Raw genomic sequence first — 13,230 nt, 5'->3', positions numbered from 1 at the left:
TCCCCCCCCCCCCCCCCCCCCCCCCACCAAGGCATTGCTTACACAGAATTATAAAGAATTTACAGCACAGAAGCAGACCACTCAGCCCAACTGATCTGTGCTTGCACCTGTGCTCCACCCAAGTCTCCTCCCATCTCTCTCTTTGCATCGCCGTGCATTAGCCAAGCTTTGCCACCCTCTAGTGGCCGCAGCCTGCAGCTACAGCAGGACAAAGACCTGTTTACATAGCACGTTTCCATTATTGCTGATTGAATAAGCCTTCCCCACGCTGCCCGTTGACATAATATACTTGATTAAAAATCCTATCAACAGGAAGTGAAGTCTGTGAATAGTCTGTGGGAAGAGTTAGAATGGTCTCTGTCAGCAGATCGGCCAAGGCTTTCTAATTGGGGCGGGGAGGAGGGGGGCCTCCCCCGCTGCCCCCAACCTCGGATTTATCTTCAAGATGAGGGGGAAACAAGTGGAGATGGGGGGGGGGCGGAGAAATAAAGTGGCACCAAATGGATCGTACAGTAAAACAGTTAATGCAGCTGCATCAGGTTTAATCACATCACTATCAGTTCAGTCGCCTGAGGCCCAGTCCACTGTGAAGCCTGACCCAATTTGACAAGGGATGTTTAAATATTGCTTCTGTTAAAATACCCTCGAGCTCATTGTCCAACCGAGCAATTGGTTATAGAACAGCGAGATTCGTGTAGCAACTTGCAAAACAAACAGGAGACAATGATTCCTCCTGAATGTTTGCGGCGATGGTGAAACTGAAAGTATTAAATGTTGCACAAGATCCAAATTAATCCTCCATGGTTAAAAGGATTGCGCTGTTACAGCTAGGGAGGGGCAGATCATTCAATAAGATGCTACGCCACTGATCACTGTATTCTTTTAGAATACAAATGCAAGTTGGACCAGCTCAATCGTGACACTTCTCTACCCACTCTTCAATCATTTGTTGCACCCACCCTCACAGGAAGACTATTACCCAATTGGAATATCACCCAACGCCCTTTGCAAACACATGGCAGTGACACTGAGTGCATAGAGAAAGGTCCAGTCCTTCTAGGTGCCACGCTATAGGAAGGATGTGAACGCATTGGAGAGGGCGCAGAAGAGGTTTTACAAGAATGGTTCCAGGGATGAGAAACTTCAGTTGTGAGGATAGGTTGGAGAGATTGAGATGGTTCTGCTTGGAGAGAAGACCAAGAGGAGATTTGAATGAGGTGTTCAAAATCATGAGGGGGGGGGCAGCACGGTGGCCTAGTGGTTAGCACAACCGCCTCACGGCACTGAGGTCCCAGGTTCGGTCCCGGCTCTGGGTCACTGTCCGTGTGGAGTTTGCACATTCTCCCCGTGTCTGCGTGGGTTTCGCCGCCACAACCCAAAAAAAAAGGTGCAAGCTAGGTGGATTGGCCACGCTAAATTGCCCCTTAATTGGAAAAATGATTGGGTACACTAAATTTATTTTTTTTTTTTTAAATTTTTAAATCGTGAGGGGGCTGGACAGAATAGATAGGGAGAAACTGGTGGTCCCACTTGTAAAAGAATCAAGAACGAGAGGGCCCGGATTTAAAGTGATTTTCAAAAGAAGCAAACGCGATGTGAGAAAAATCTTTTTAAACACACGGGTGGTTGGGGTCTGGAACGCACGGCCTGGAAGTGTGGTGGAGGCAGATTCAATCGAGGCATTCAGGAGGGCATTAGCTGAATAGAAATCACGTGCAGGGTTATGGGGAAAGGCAGGGGAAAGGCATGTTGCCCATTTGGAGAGCCAGTGCAGACAGGATTAGCCAAATGACCTCGTTCAGCACCATAACAATTGTCATTGATTCTGCCATGGGTTTGAGGGCCTGAAGTGGTCTGTTTGGCCATGTGGATCCTATGCTATTGTAGTACAAATTGAGAAGTCAGGTTGAATCCTGGCAAGCCACGAATTCACTTCATTAAGACTAAATACTTTTGTGCAAGCGCCAAAAAGAAAAACCCCAACAACATGACAGGTTATCAAGAAAACCCAACTTTTAATATTATGATGTGGAAATGCCGGTGCTGGACTGGAGTGGGCACAGTAAGAAGTCTTACAACACCAGGTTAAAGTCCAACACGTTTGTTTAAAATGCTAGCTTTCGGAGCACAGCTCCTTCCTCAGGTGAATCAACCATTCACCTGAGGAAAGGGGCTGTGCTCTGAAAGCTCGTGTTTGAGACAAACCTGTTGGACTTTAACCTGGTGTTGTAAGGTTTAATATTAGCCTTCAGAGACAGGAACCTGCCCCTTTTATGTGGATTGACAGACCTATGACTATAAAAATGCCCCTTAGTTGCACTAAAAGGCAGGATGTGAGGAATGGTCCATCGCCATCTTCTCGGGGTCACTGGAAACGGGTAATAAATGTGGTGTTGCCAGTGTCGCCCACATCCTGAGAGCCAATTAAATTAAGCTGACCTTGGATGGCATGGGAGCTGTGGAAATCAGAGACTGGAAATGAGGGAAAATCAAAACATTATTATATAACCTACCAGTAGGTCATGTAAAATCATTCCATTTGAGCCACACAGAGCTCCCAACTTCCCAGGGGTCAGGAGGTGGATATAGGGGTCATAACAGTTCATGTTCTGCCGGGGCCCACACAGTGTCTCAGAGTGTTCTGCAGCAGGCCATGCCTGGAAAGGTGCTGCTGTAAGCTGGCTGTGTGTAATCAGGGCTCAGGAGAAGTATTCCATGACAGAAGGCCACATGTTCCATGCTGAAAGGAGTTAGGGCTCAGATGCAGTCCTGGGGAGCCATTTCTAGCTCGGTGTAGCTGGGGAGATTGGAGCTTGGTGAGCGGGCAGTGCCAGCCCAGCGAAGGCAGCCGGTTATTAAGCAGCTGGGATTGTGTCAGTGTTGAGGTTGGATTGCAGACTCAGAAGTCCCGTGGGACGGAGTCTCAGGAGATAAGACTGTAACTCTGGGAGGTGTGTAATGCTTGAGGCAGTCACAGCTAGAGTGGCTTTGAGGGAATTCAGAGGCTTGATTGTCAGAAGTGAAAAATCTGGAGTCCTTCACGAGGAAGCGAGAGTTTTATTGAAATTTGTTGATTCACGGTGTCTACTGACATCTGTGTGGGTTGCTGAGAAACCCATGGGATCTGTCTTGGTCGCATTTGCTATTTATTTTGCACTGTGCTGTGCTCAACCACGGTTTGCTAGTTAATTCACACGTACCTCATATTAACTCTGAATGTTAAGAGTACAAGGTGGATTTTTGTTTTACCTTGTAGAGTAAAGTTTATTTTTGTTTGTTCAAAGCCCTTGTGGCTTGAATCTCAAATTTTGCCTCCTTTAAACAAAATGTTATTGGTCCCTAATTGAACGTTTTTTTGGGGGGATGGGGGGGATGGGGGGATGGGAGGGCGGTTTCTTATAAATTTAGATTACCCAATTATTGTTTTTCCAATTAAGGGGCAATTTAGCGTGGCCAATCCACCTACCCTGCACATCTTTGGGATGTGGGGGCGAAACCCACATAGACACGGGGAGAATGTGCAAACTCCACACGGACAGTGACCCAGAGCCAGGATCGAACCCGGGTCCTCAGCGCCGTGACGCAGCAGTGCTAACCACTGCGCACCCGTGCTGCCCTATATCCATCACTTTCAAGTTAGTTTCCTGTCTCGGAAAACAACAGGAAGACGTCAAGGTGATAACTGGGCATTACAGCTGCACTGCCTAATCCAGAGTATGTAAGAATTTATGCCAACTCTGCTATCATTGGCAAACGTTGTAATACCACTCAAACTCCAGGAGGTGGCCTTGGTGCGACTGGAGTTGGTGTTGACTGAAAGGACGAGTGCAGACGGATGTTGGACCATTCTTTCTGCTCCAAGCGGGAAAGTGTCACCTGCGCAGCCCAAATCACAAGCAAAAAGCAAGAGGTTCACTGCGGTCGTGGTGCTTACCGTCGAGGTGGCAAGGGAGGGAGTGGCGGATAACTCTGGTCGAATACATGACTGTCGTAGGCAGGAGGAGAGTACACGGGTGGAGGCTCTTCGTCAGAACTGTCCGGCTCCAGCGTCCTCTCCAAAATCTGAACAAGGCAGAATTAAAAAGATTAAAGTTAAAATCTGTGCAACTTTGATCAGACTGGAGCATTTTCTCTCGACTTCAAAACAATCGCGGAATTGTTACGGCGCAGAAGGAGGCCATTTGGCCCATCAGGTTTGCAGCGGCTCTCCAAACGAGCATCATGACTTTGTGCCACACCCCTGCCTTTTCTCCGTGACCCTGCACATTGTTTCTATTCAAGTAATCACCTAATGCCCTCCTGAATGCCTCGTTCCAGACCCAAACAATTCGCTGTGTGAAAAAGATTTTTAGACCATAAGACATAGGAGCAGAATTAGGCTGTCCATCGCGTCTGGTCCGTCATTCAATCACAGCTGATATTTTTCTCATCCCCATATTTCTGCCTTCTCCCCATAACCCTTGATCCTCTTATTAATCAAGAACCTATCTATCTCTGTCTTAAAGACACCCAGTGACTTGGCCTCTACAGTCTTCTGCGGCAAAGAGTTCCACAGATTCACCACCCTCTGGCTGAAGAAATTCCTCCTCATCTCTGTTTTAAAGTATCGTCCCTTCAGTCTGAGGCTCACGTATCACATTTCCTTATTTTGCAAATCTGTGCCCTCTAGCTCTTGATCCTTTTATGGGCGGGCGGGGGGGGGGGGGGGGACACAATTTCTCTCTATCTACTCTGTCCAACCCCCTCGTGATTTTGAACACCTCAATTAAACTGCTCTCCGCCTTCCCCTCTCCAAGGGGAAGAGTCCCGATCTCTCCCATCTATCCTGATAACTAAAACGCTGACTTGTTTCAATGGGCCTTCAGCTACAGTCCTGACATTATCTCAGTTAAAGGGTCATTCTCGAGGAAGAAGAGTTTTGGCTATTCTAAATTCCAGTTCGATGACGGAGAAGGGGCCATGCATCATCGTGAGAACACTACAACACTGGATAAATATTAATAAAGAGGTAAGTCAACCCATGAAATCTCATTGATCTCACAGTTTCCCCCACCCATCACGGCATTCTCACGTCATTCAAGTCAGGGATGTCCAAACTCCTGTCTGTTTGGGCCACACTAATGAACGATATGAAACCCCGGAGGTCGCAAATCTATTTACCCATTAACTTACTTCCATCGCCAGTTATAGACACCAACAGATCTCATGAACATAGGAAAGGAAATAAATACACCCCTGCTGCCTGTTCTACTCTTCGGAACATTCAAGTATTCATCAACCTTCTCAAGGGCAATTGGGGGATGGTCAATAAAAACTTACCTTGCTACAAATGAATTGAAAACATTAGATCACGGTGGATCTGTAGCTCAGCTCCAATCCCCTACCTTTGTTCAATATCGCCGGATACCCTTGTCCATCAAAACTCGACTGATCTCTGAAAGTTTTAATTGACCGAGCCCCCAGAACCTTTCCATTACCCATTGTGTGAAAAAGTGTTTTTCGATTTCACTCCGAAATGAACCAGTTCCAATGTTGAGATGACTGAAAGCCACATATATTAACATTGGGCCCCCATTGCTGCTTGGCCTTTTGGCTAACATGAGCGTGAGGCCAGGTGTAATGCCTGGATCTGGTACGTCTCTCTTGTGGGGACCATGAATTGGATTCAATTTGAATTGGTTTTTGGAGCAGGCGAGGAGCTGGATTAGGGGTTTACCCCGGTCCACACTCTGAGCTCTGGCTTTGTAACTCTGATAAAGTAATAAAAAAAACATTAAGCCCCGCTCCTTGCAGCAGAAAGAAAATGTACACACATTGCACCTGTTTCAGCTAAACAAAATAATTTACAGTTATTTGCTGGTTCATTCCTCAGGTTAATGCTTTAATCAATCAGAGCCAAGCTGCCTAGTTCAAATTTCAAACATTGCTTTGGCAGTTCACTGTCATAGAATCGTAGAATTTACAGTGCAGAAGGAGGCCATTCGGCCCACAGAGTCTGCACCAGCTCTTGGAAAGAGTACTCTACCCAAGCCCACACCTCCACCATATCCTTGTAACCCAGCAACCTCACCCAACATTAGGGGCAATTAGGGCAATTTATCATGGCCAATCCACCTAACCTGCACATCTTTGGACTGGGAGGAACCAAAGCACCCGGAGGAAACCCACGCAGACATGGGGAGAATGTGCAGACTCCGCACAGGCAGTGACCCAAGCTGGGAATCGAACCTGGGACCCTGGAGCTGTGAAGCAATTGTGCTAACTACAATGCTACCGGTCACCATCAACTAGTGCATTCTCCAAGGCAACACCTCTACCAATCAGGGTCCACTTGCAACCATTCAACATTCTGTTCTTTGTGCAAGACGAAAAGCTTTGACAAAAAATGTCTCTTCACGCAGCAATGATTACATTTTAAGATTATTCATGAGCTGTTCCCGCACTGAGGACCCAGGTTTGATCCCAGCCCCAGGTCACTGGCTGTGTGGAGTTTGCACATTCTCCCCGTGTCTGCGTGGGTCTCACCCCCACAACCCAAAGATGTACAGGGTAGGTGGATTGGCCATGCTAAATTGCCCCTTAATTGGAAAAAAATAATTGGGTACTTTAAACTTAAAACGTAAAGTGTTTATATTCTATTGAATTTCCTCGTCAATGCTAACCCCTCAACTTTTTACATTAAAAAAAATATAATCCAAGTTTATACAACTTGTCCTGGTAATTGCAGCCTTTAAGTCCCGGTATTATCCTGGTTAATATGTGCTGTATCCCCTTCATATTGGCCAAGCTATTCCCTGAGTTTGTAGTGTCCAAAGTTGATCCCAGTACTCAAGCTGAGATGTGACCAATGGTCTACAGCTGTGTAGCTTGAGGATCCAGCACATATAGGGTTAATGTGGGACTGACTGTACTGCCCACACAGTGATGTAAGAGAGCACATGACCTGCCCTCAGGGTCAGCCTGGTGTTGGACAGAGCCGTGTGTACCAGCAAGCATGGAGATAGCTCCAAGAGTATATTTTCAATCAGTTCTAAGAGTCAATAAAGACTTACTGTTAACCCACGTATTTTTAAAAATAAATTTAGATTACCCAATTCATTTTTTCCAATTAAGGGGCAATTTAGCGTGGCCAATCCACCTAGCTTGACATCTTTGGTTGTGGGGGCGAAACCCACGCAGACACGGGGAGAATGTGCAAACTCCACACGGACGGTGACCCAGAGGCCGGGATCGAACCTGGGACCTCAGCGCCGTGAGGCTGCAGGGCTAACCCACTGCGCCACCGCGCTGCCCTGAGTTAACCCACGTATGACTATATAGACCTCTGCAGACCTACCAAACTCTATCCAACACCCTACAACAACCTGAACTATCATTTCCTCCTAAACGTTCCAGCCCATTTGAGAATGGCTTCCCTGTCAGCGAGCCATTTTAATTACTTGTTGTACCTGGGCACCCGTTTTCAGTGATTGGAATATTCGGGTACCCAAATTCCTTTGCTCTTCCACAGTTTGAACCTCATGTCATTTCAAAAATATTCCAATTAGTCATTCTTGGATGCTCTCAAACTTCCACATATTAGGCTCCATCTGCTATAGATTGGCCCACCCAGACTGTCCCAGCGTCTTTGCAACTTCCTGCTCCCATCTCCAAAACTGTGCAAAGAAAAACTCTCTTCCCCAAATTCACATAAAACTGCACTTTCAAAATTCCAACTAGCTAGCTGTTGGCTCTTCATTCAACACAATACTGCTGCAGTGACAAATCTACTCACTCGCCCCTTTGATGGCCTAGCCTAGATTAAAACTACTGCTCTCTTTCTCATGCTGGACATTCCTTCTCTCATAAGAACAAGAACAAAGAAAATTACAGCACAGAAACAGGCCCTTCGGCCCTCCCAGCCTGCGCCGATCCAGATCCTTTATCTAACCCTGTCGCCTATTTTCCAAGGCTCTACTTCCCTCTGTTCCCCGCCCGTTCATATATCTGTCTAGATGCATCTTAAATGATGCTATCGTGCCCGCCTCTACCACCTCCGCTGGCAAAGCGTTCCAGGCACCCACCATCCTCTGCGTAAAAAACCTTCCACTCAATCTCCCTTAAACTTTCCCCCTCTCACCTTGAAATCGTACCCCCTTGTTATTGACACCCCTCCCCACTCTTGGAAAAAGCTTGTTGCTATCCACCCTGTCCATACCTCTCATAATTTTGTAGACCTCAATCAGGTCCCCCCTCAACCTCATCTGCACTGTTGCATAAAGCAGAGGATTGGTTCAACCGTCTATCATCAGATCTGACTTGACAGCATAAAGCATTCATGGGACCTGCTCTTGGCTGTCAAAACGGCTTTATTCCAGGATCATCCTACAACACTGAGATAACCTCTGTCTTCTTTTCCCTACTGAAAATAGTCTCCTTAAACCTTCCTCACCTGAATCTTATCATTCTCACCTGCAACAAGTGCAACAAACACATGGGCTTGCTGCCACTAAGATTGAGACCATCCGATCTACTGCCTCTGCTCTGCCCATCCCCTTCACAAACCCGTTCTTTACATTCATTCATGGGATGTGGGCATCACTGGTGAGGTCCACATTCATTGCCCATGCCTAATTGCCCTCAGGAGTGTGATGGTGAGCTGCCTTCTTCAACTGCTGCAGTCCCTGAGCTATAGGTTCACCAAAGTGCTGTGAGGGAGGGTGACTTTGGAGGAACGGCGATATATTTCCAAGTCAGGATGGTGAGTGACTTGGTGGGGAACTTTCAGATGGTGGTTCCCATGTCTCTTCTGCCCTCAGTCTTCTAGATGGCAGCAGTCATGGGTTTGGAAGGTGCCTTGATGAGTTCCTGCAGTGTAACTTGTATATGGTACACATGGCTGCTACTGTGCATCATAATCTATATTAGTGTCACAAGTAGGTTTACACTAATACTGCAATGATGTTACTGTGAAGATCCCCTAGTCGTCACACTCTGGCGCCTGTTCGGGTACACGGAGGGAAAATTCTGAATGTCCAATTCACCTAACAAGCACGTCTTTCGGGACTTGTGGGAGGAAACCGGAGCACCCGGAGGAAACCCACGCAGACACGGGGAAAACGTGCAGACTCTGCACAGATAGTGACCCAAGCCGGGAATTGAACCTTCCCTGGAGCTGTGAGGCAACAGTGCTAAACACTGTGCTACCGAGCCGCCCAGTGGTGGAAGGAGTGAATGTTCATGGATTGGGTGCCTGTCAAGCAGGCAGCCTGCTCAAAATGGCGGCCCAATACCGGGATTCCGACGTATTCCGGCCTGCTCGTCAGGATGCAAATATTTCTATGGTAAAGGAGAGAGGCTCACACCTGGGCCTTGGGCCCTGCTTCCAGCTCCTGTAGAGACCAGGCACGATTCTCCGCTGGCGGGAGCTCTTTGGCTCCAGAATGGAGCATCCCAGCCTTGGGGGTGGATTCTCCATTGCCCAACGCTGCAATCGGGATTCCTGATCGGGTGGAGAATGGCAGATTGCCTGAAAAACGGGATCAGTGCCAGGCACCAGGCCCATTGCAATTCTCCGCTGCCAATCCGCAATTTGCATGTATTTAAATCTGATTAGCGGGCTGGAAAGCAGAATCTCCACCCCCCCCCCCCCCCCCCCCCAATGCTCCACTCCTCACAGCCGGAGTCACTTGGGTGTGATTTTGTGTGCGCGTATGTACAAGCAAGGCCCAGTCACTTTTTCAGGCATAATTGGGGGAAAAAAGAAGCCGCACTTTAAATTTAAAAAAAAATTTAAACGGTCAGCTGTTTGATTAGGACCGCACTCCCATCCTTTCTCCTCAGAAAATAATATTTTGCTTAAAAAGGAACCTTTGTTGGGGGAGCTCGGCAGCGCAGTGGTTAGCCCTGCTACCTCACGGCGCCGAGGGCCCAGGTTCGATCGCGGCTCTGGGTCACTGTCCGTGTGGAGTTTGCACATTCTCCCCCGTGTTTGCGCGGGTTTCGCCCCCACAACCCAGAAGATGTGCAGGCTAGGCGGATTGGCCACATTAAATTGCCCCTCAATTGGAAACAATGAATTGGGTACTCTAAATGTATTAAGGAAAAGAATCCTTGTGCACTTTGGAAGGACGAAGGTTGCCAACTGCGAATAAGTGCATTCCTGGATGTTTCATGACACGATTCCAAACCCACCCTCCCCTCCAAGGACCGGCCATTAGTTGGCCAACACACCGGTCCTTGTGCCTTCCCACGCCAACTGGAAAGCAAAAAGATTGAATTACCCAAATGGATGACGCCCCCCCCCCCCCCCGCCCCCCAACCACCCCCCCCCCCCCCCCCCCCCACCTCAATTTTCATTATTTTTATATTTGGTGAAGAGAAATGTTCAAAGAAAATGACAAAAAAAAAAGTTTTTCGATTTTTTTTATTACTCACGGTATGTGGGCAGCATCACTGAGTCGGCCAGCATTTATTATCATAGAATTTACAGTGCAGAAGGAGGCCATTCGGCCCATCGAGTCTGCACCGGCTCTTGGAAAGAGCACCCTACCCAAGGTCAACACCTCCACCCCATCCCCATAACCCAGCAACCCCACCCAACACTAAGGGCAATTTTGGACACTAAGGGCAATTTATCATGGCCAATCCACCTAACCCACCCCTAATTGCCCCCGGGAAGGTGGTGGCGAGCTGCCTTCACAGAAAGATACAGCGCATTCAGGCCCTTCGGCCCATTGGGCCTGCACCCTCTTGACCCTCTGCAGCCCCTGTGGTGTGGGTACACCCACCGTGCTGTTAGCCAGGGAGTTCCAGGATTTTGACCTCTCCGGGGCAATCCTGGAGGGTTGGCAACCCGAAAAAGGGCAAGTTTAAAAAGGGTTCACTTTAAGTAAGACACAGAGGGCATTAAGACCATTTGGAAGAGTGACACTCGGTCCCCAGTTCCAGCCCAGGCTTTCCTTAGCTCCCCTGAATTTCTAACGTGACAGGATTATCAAAAGCAGATAAAATGGGAAGAGAAAGGATGAAGGAAGAGATCAGGATGGAACCCCTTGTTTCTGGGTCTGGGGGGGGTGTGCCAAAATTTTTTTAAAAGGATTTGAGGCCCTGTGGCTCTCAGAGGGTTAGCGGCAGAGTTCCTGAGTCAGAATTTACATTGGCTACAGTGCGAGATACTGGCAGCAACTCACTCTTTCAAATGCGCCTTGAGACAGCTTCAAAAGTATGGCTGTCTCGTGAAATGTTTTAAATGGAGATCACGTGTTTGAAGATCTTCCAAACTCCTTACGAGAAAGACCGAGGGGGACAAGAGGCCTCACATTTCTGTCGACATTTCTGCTAATTCAAGACAGGTGCTCTGTTTTGTTTATCGAGTCGGAATTTCTGTAATGCAAAGAAATAATCCTTGGCCGCCTCTGTTTAAGCGCAGAATCTCATCTGTTTGAAGTATTTCCTGCTGGAGGGGCTGCCTATTACCAGAGTTCAGTTCCATAGGCATTGGTTTAAGTGCCTTCTTGCGGCTGAATTGGTCGCATTCTCGGATTCAGAAGGTTCGAGCCCCACTCCAAGGCTCAAGCACAAAAATCAAGCCTGATGTTCCATTGCAGTACCGGGGGCATGCTGCACTGCTGGGGGCGCTGTCCATCAGGTTAAACTGATGGCTCTGCTCAGGTAGAGGTAAAAGATATCGGGGCATTGTTTGAGAGAGCAGGGGAGTTACCCCGGTTTCCTGCCCAATATTTATCCCTCAATCGACTGCACAAAAAAAATAATTAATCTGGTCATTATCACACTGTTGTTTTTGGGAGCTTGCTGTGCATCAATTGGCTGCTGCATTTACCACACTCCAAAAGTATGTCATTGGCGGTAAAGCATTTTGGGGCACCTGATGATAGTGAAAAGTGCTGTATAAATGCAAGCCTTTATTTTTCTTTAAGTTCACCCATTAGACTCCAGACAGTGAATGGAGGCAGGTCATTCAACCATGAAAGTCATCACAACTCCACCTCACAGCCCCAACCACTTCCCAATCTCGACTGACCGCTCCAACACAAATTGGATGGCACATTTCTGGTCGTTGTGGCTCAGTATTGCGTCGGATAACCTCCGACCGTGAGCTCAGGAAACTTCTGGGCAGCAGGGTGGCACAGTGGTTAGCACAGTGCCAGGGACCCGGGTTTGATTCCAAGCTCGGGTGACTCTGCACGTGGAGTCTCTGCACGTTCTCCCCTTGTCTGCGTGGGGTTTCCTCCGGGTGCTCCGGTTTCCTCCCACAGTCCAAAGACGTGCAGGTTAGGTGGATTGGCCAGGCTAAACTGACCCTCGGTGGGGTCACGGGGATAGGGTGGGGTTTGGGCCTAAGTAGAGTGCTTTTTCAGAGGGTCGTTGCAGACTCGATGGGCCAAATGGCTGCACTGTAGGGATGTTATGATTCTAGGCCATTCTAGATGCTCCAGGCCGAATACATTGCCCTGCAGGCATTGTGGCTTCTCCGGCAGCCGGACAGGCAGGAATAGGCATTGTGGCTTCTCCGGCAGCCGGACAGGCAGGAATAGGCATTGTGGCTTCTCCGGCAGCCGGACAGGCAGGAATAGGCATTGTGGCTTCTCCGGCAGCCGGACAGGCAGGAATAGGCATTGTGGCTTCTCCGGCAGCCGGACAGGCAGGAATAGGCATTGGGGCTTCTCCGGCAGCCGGACAGGCAGGAATAGGCATTGTGGCTTCTCCGGCAGCCGGACAGGCAGGAATAGGCATTGTGGCTTCTCCGGCAGCCGGACAGGCAGGAATAGGCATTGTGGCTTCTCCGGCAGCCGGACAGGCAGGAATAGGCATTGTGGCTTCTCCGGCAGCCGGACAGGCAGGAATAGGCATTGGGGCTTCTCCGGCAGCCGGACAGGCAGCAATAGGCATTGTGGCTTCTCCGGCAGCTGGACAGGCAGGAATAGGCATTGGGGCTTCTCCGGCAGCCGGACAGGCAGCAATAGGCATTGGAGCTCCTCCGGCAGCCGGACAGGCAGGAATAGGCATTGTGGCTTCTCCGGCAGCCGGACAGGCAGGAATAGGCATTGTGGCTTCTCCGGCAGCCGGACAGGCAGGAATAGGCATTGTGGCTTCTCCGGCAGCCAGACAGGCAGGAATAGGCATTGTGGCTTCTCCGGCAGCCGGATAGGCAGGAATAGGCATTGTGGCTTCTCCGGCAGCTGGACAGGCAGGAATAGGCATTGTGGCTTCTCCGGCAGCTGGATAGGC

General features: G+C 48.9%; 1 protein-coding gene across 1 annotated transcript in view; it reads right to left on the bottom strand.

The window, feature by feature from the left end:
• The window catches only part of cuedc1b (CUE domain containing 1b), a 150,203-nt gene that overhangs the window by 13,898 nt on the left and 123,075 nt on the right, over positions 1 to 13,230 (bottom strand). Inside the window, exon 4 of the mRNA XM_038813108.1 lies at positions 3,935 to 4,062. Within this exon, the coding sequence (XP_038669036.1) occupies positions 3,935 to 4,062 (128 nt within the window). The remainder of the gene's footprint in view (positions 1 to 3,934; positions 4,063 to 13,230) is intronic.

This window comes from Scyliorhinus canicula, chromosome 12, assembly GCF_902713615.1.
Source record: "Scyliorhinus canicula chromosome 12, sScyCan1.1, whole genome shotgun sequence".
Taxonomy (NCBI): domain Eukaryota; kingdom Metazoa; phylum Chordata; class Chondrichthyes; order Carcharhiniformes; family Scyliorhinidae; genus Scyliorhinus; species Scyliorhinus canicula.
The sequence above is the reverse complement of the archived record's forward strand: the minus strand, read 5'-3'. Positions and strand labels throughout refer to the sequence as shown.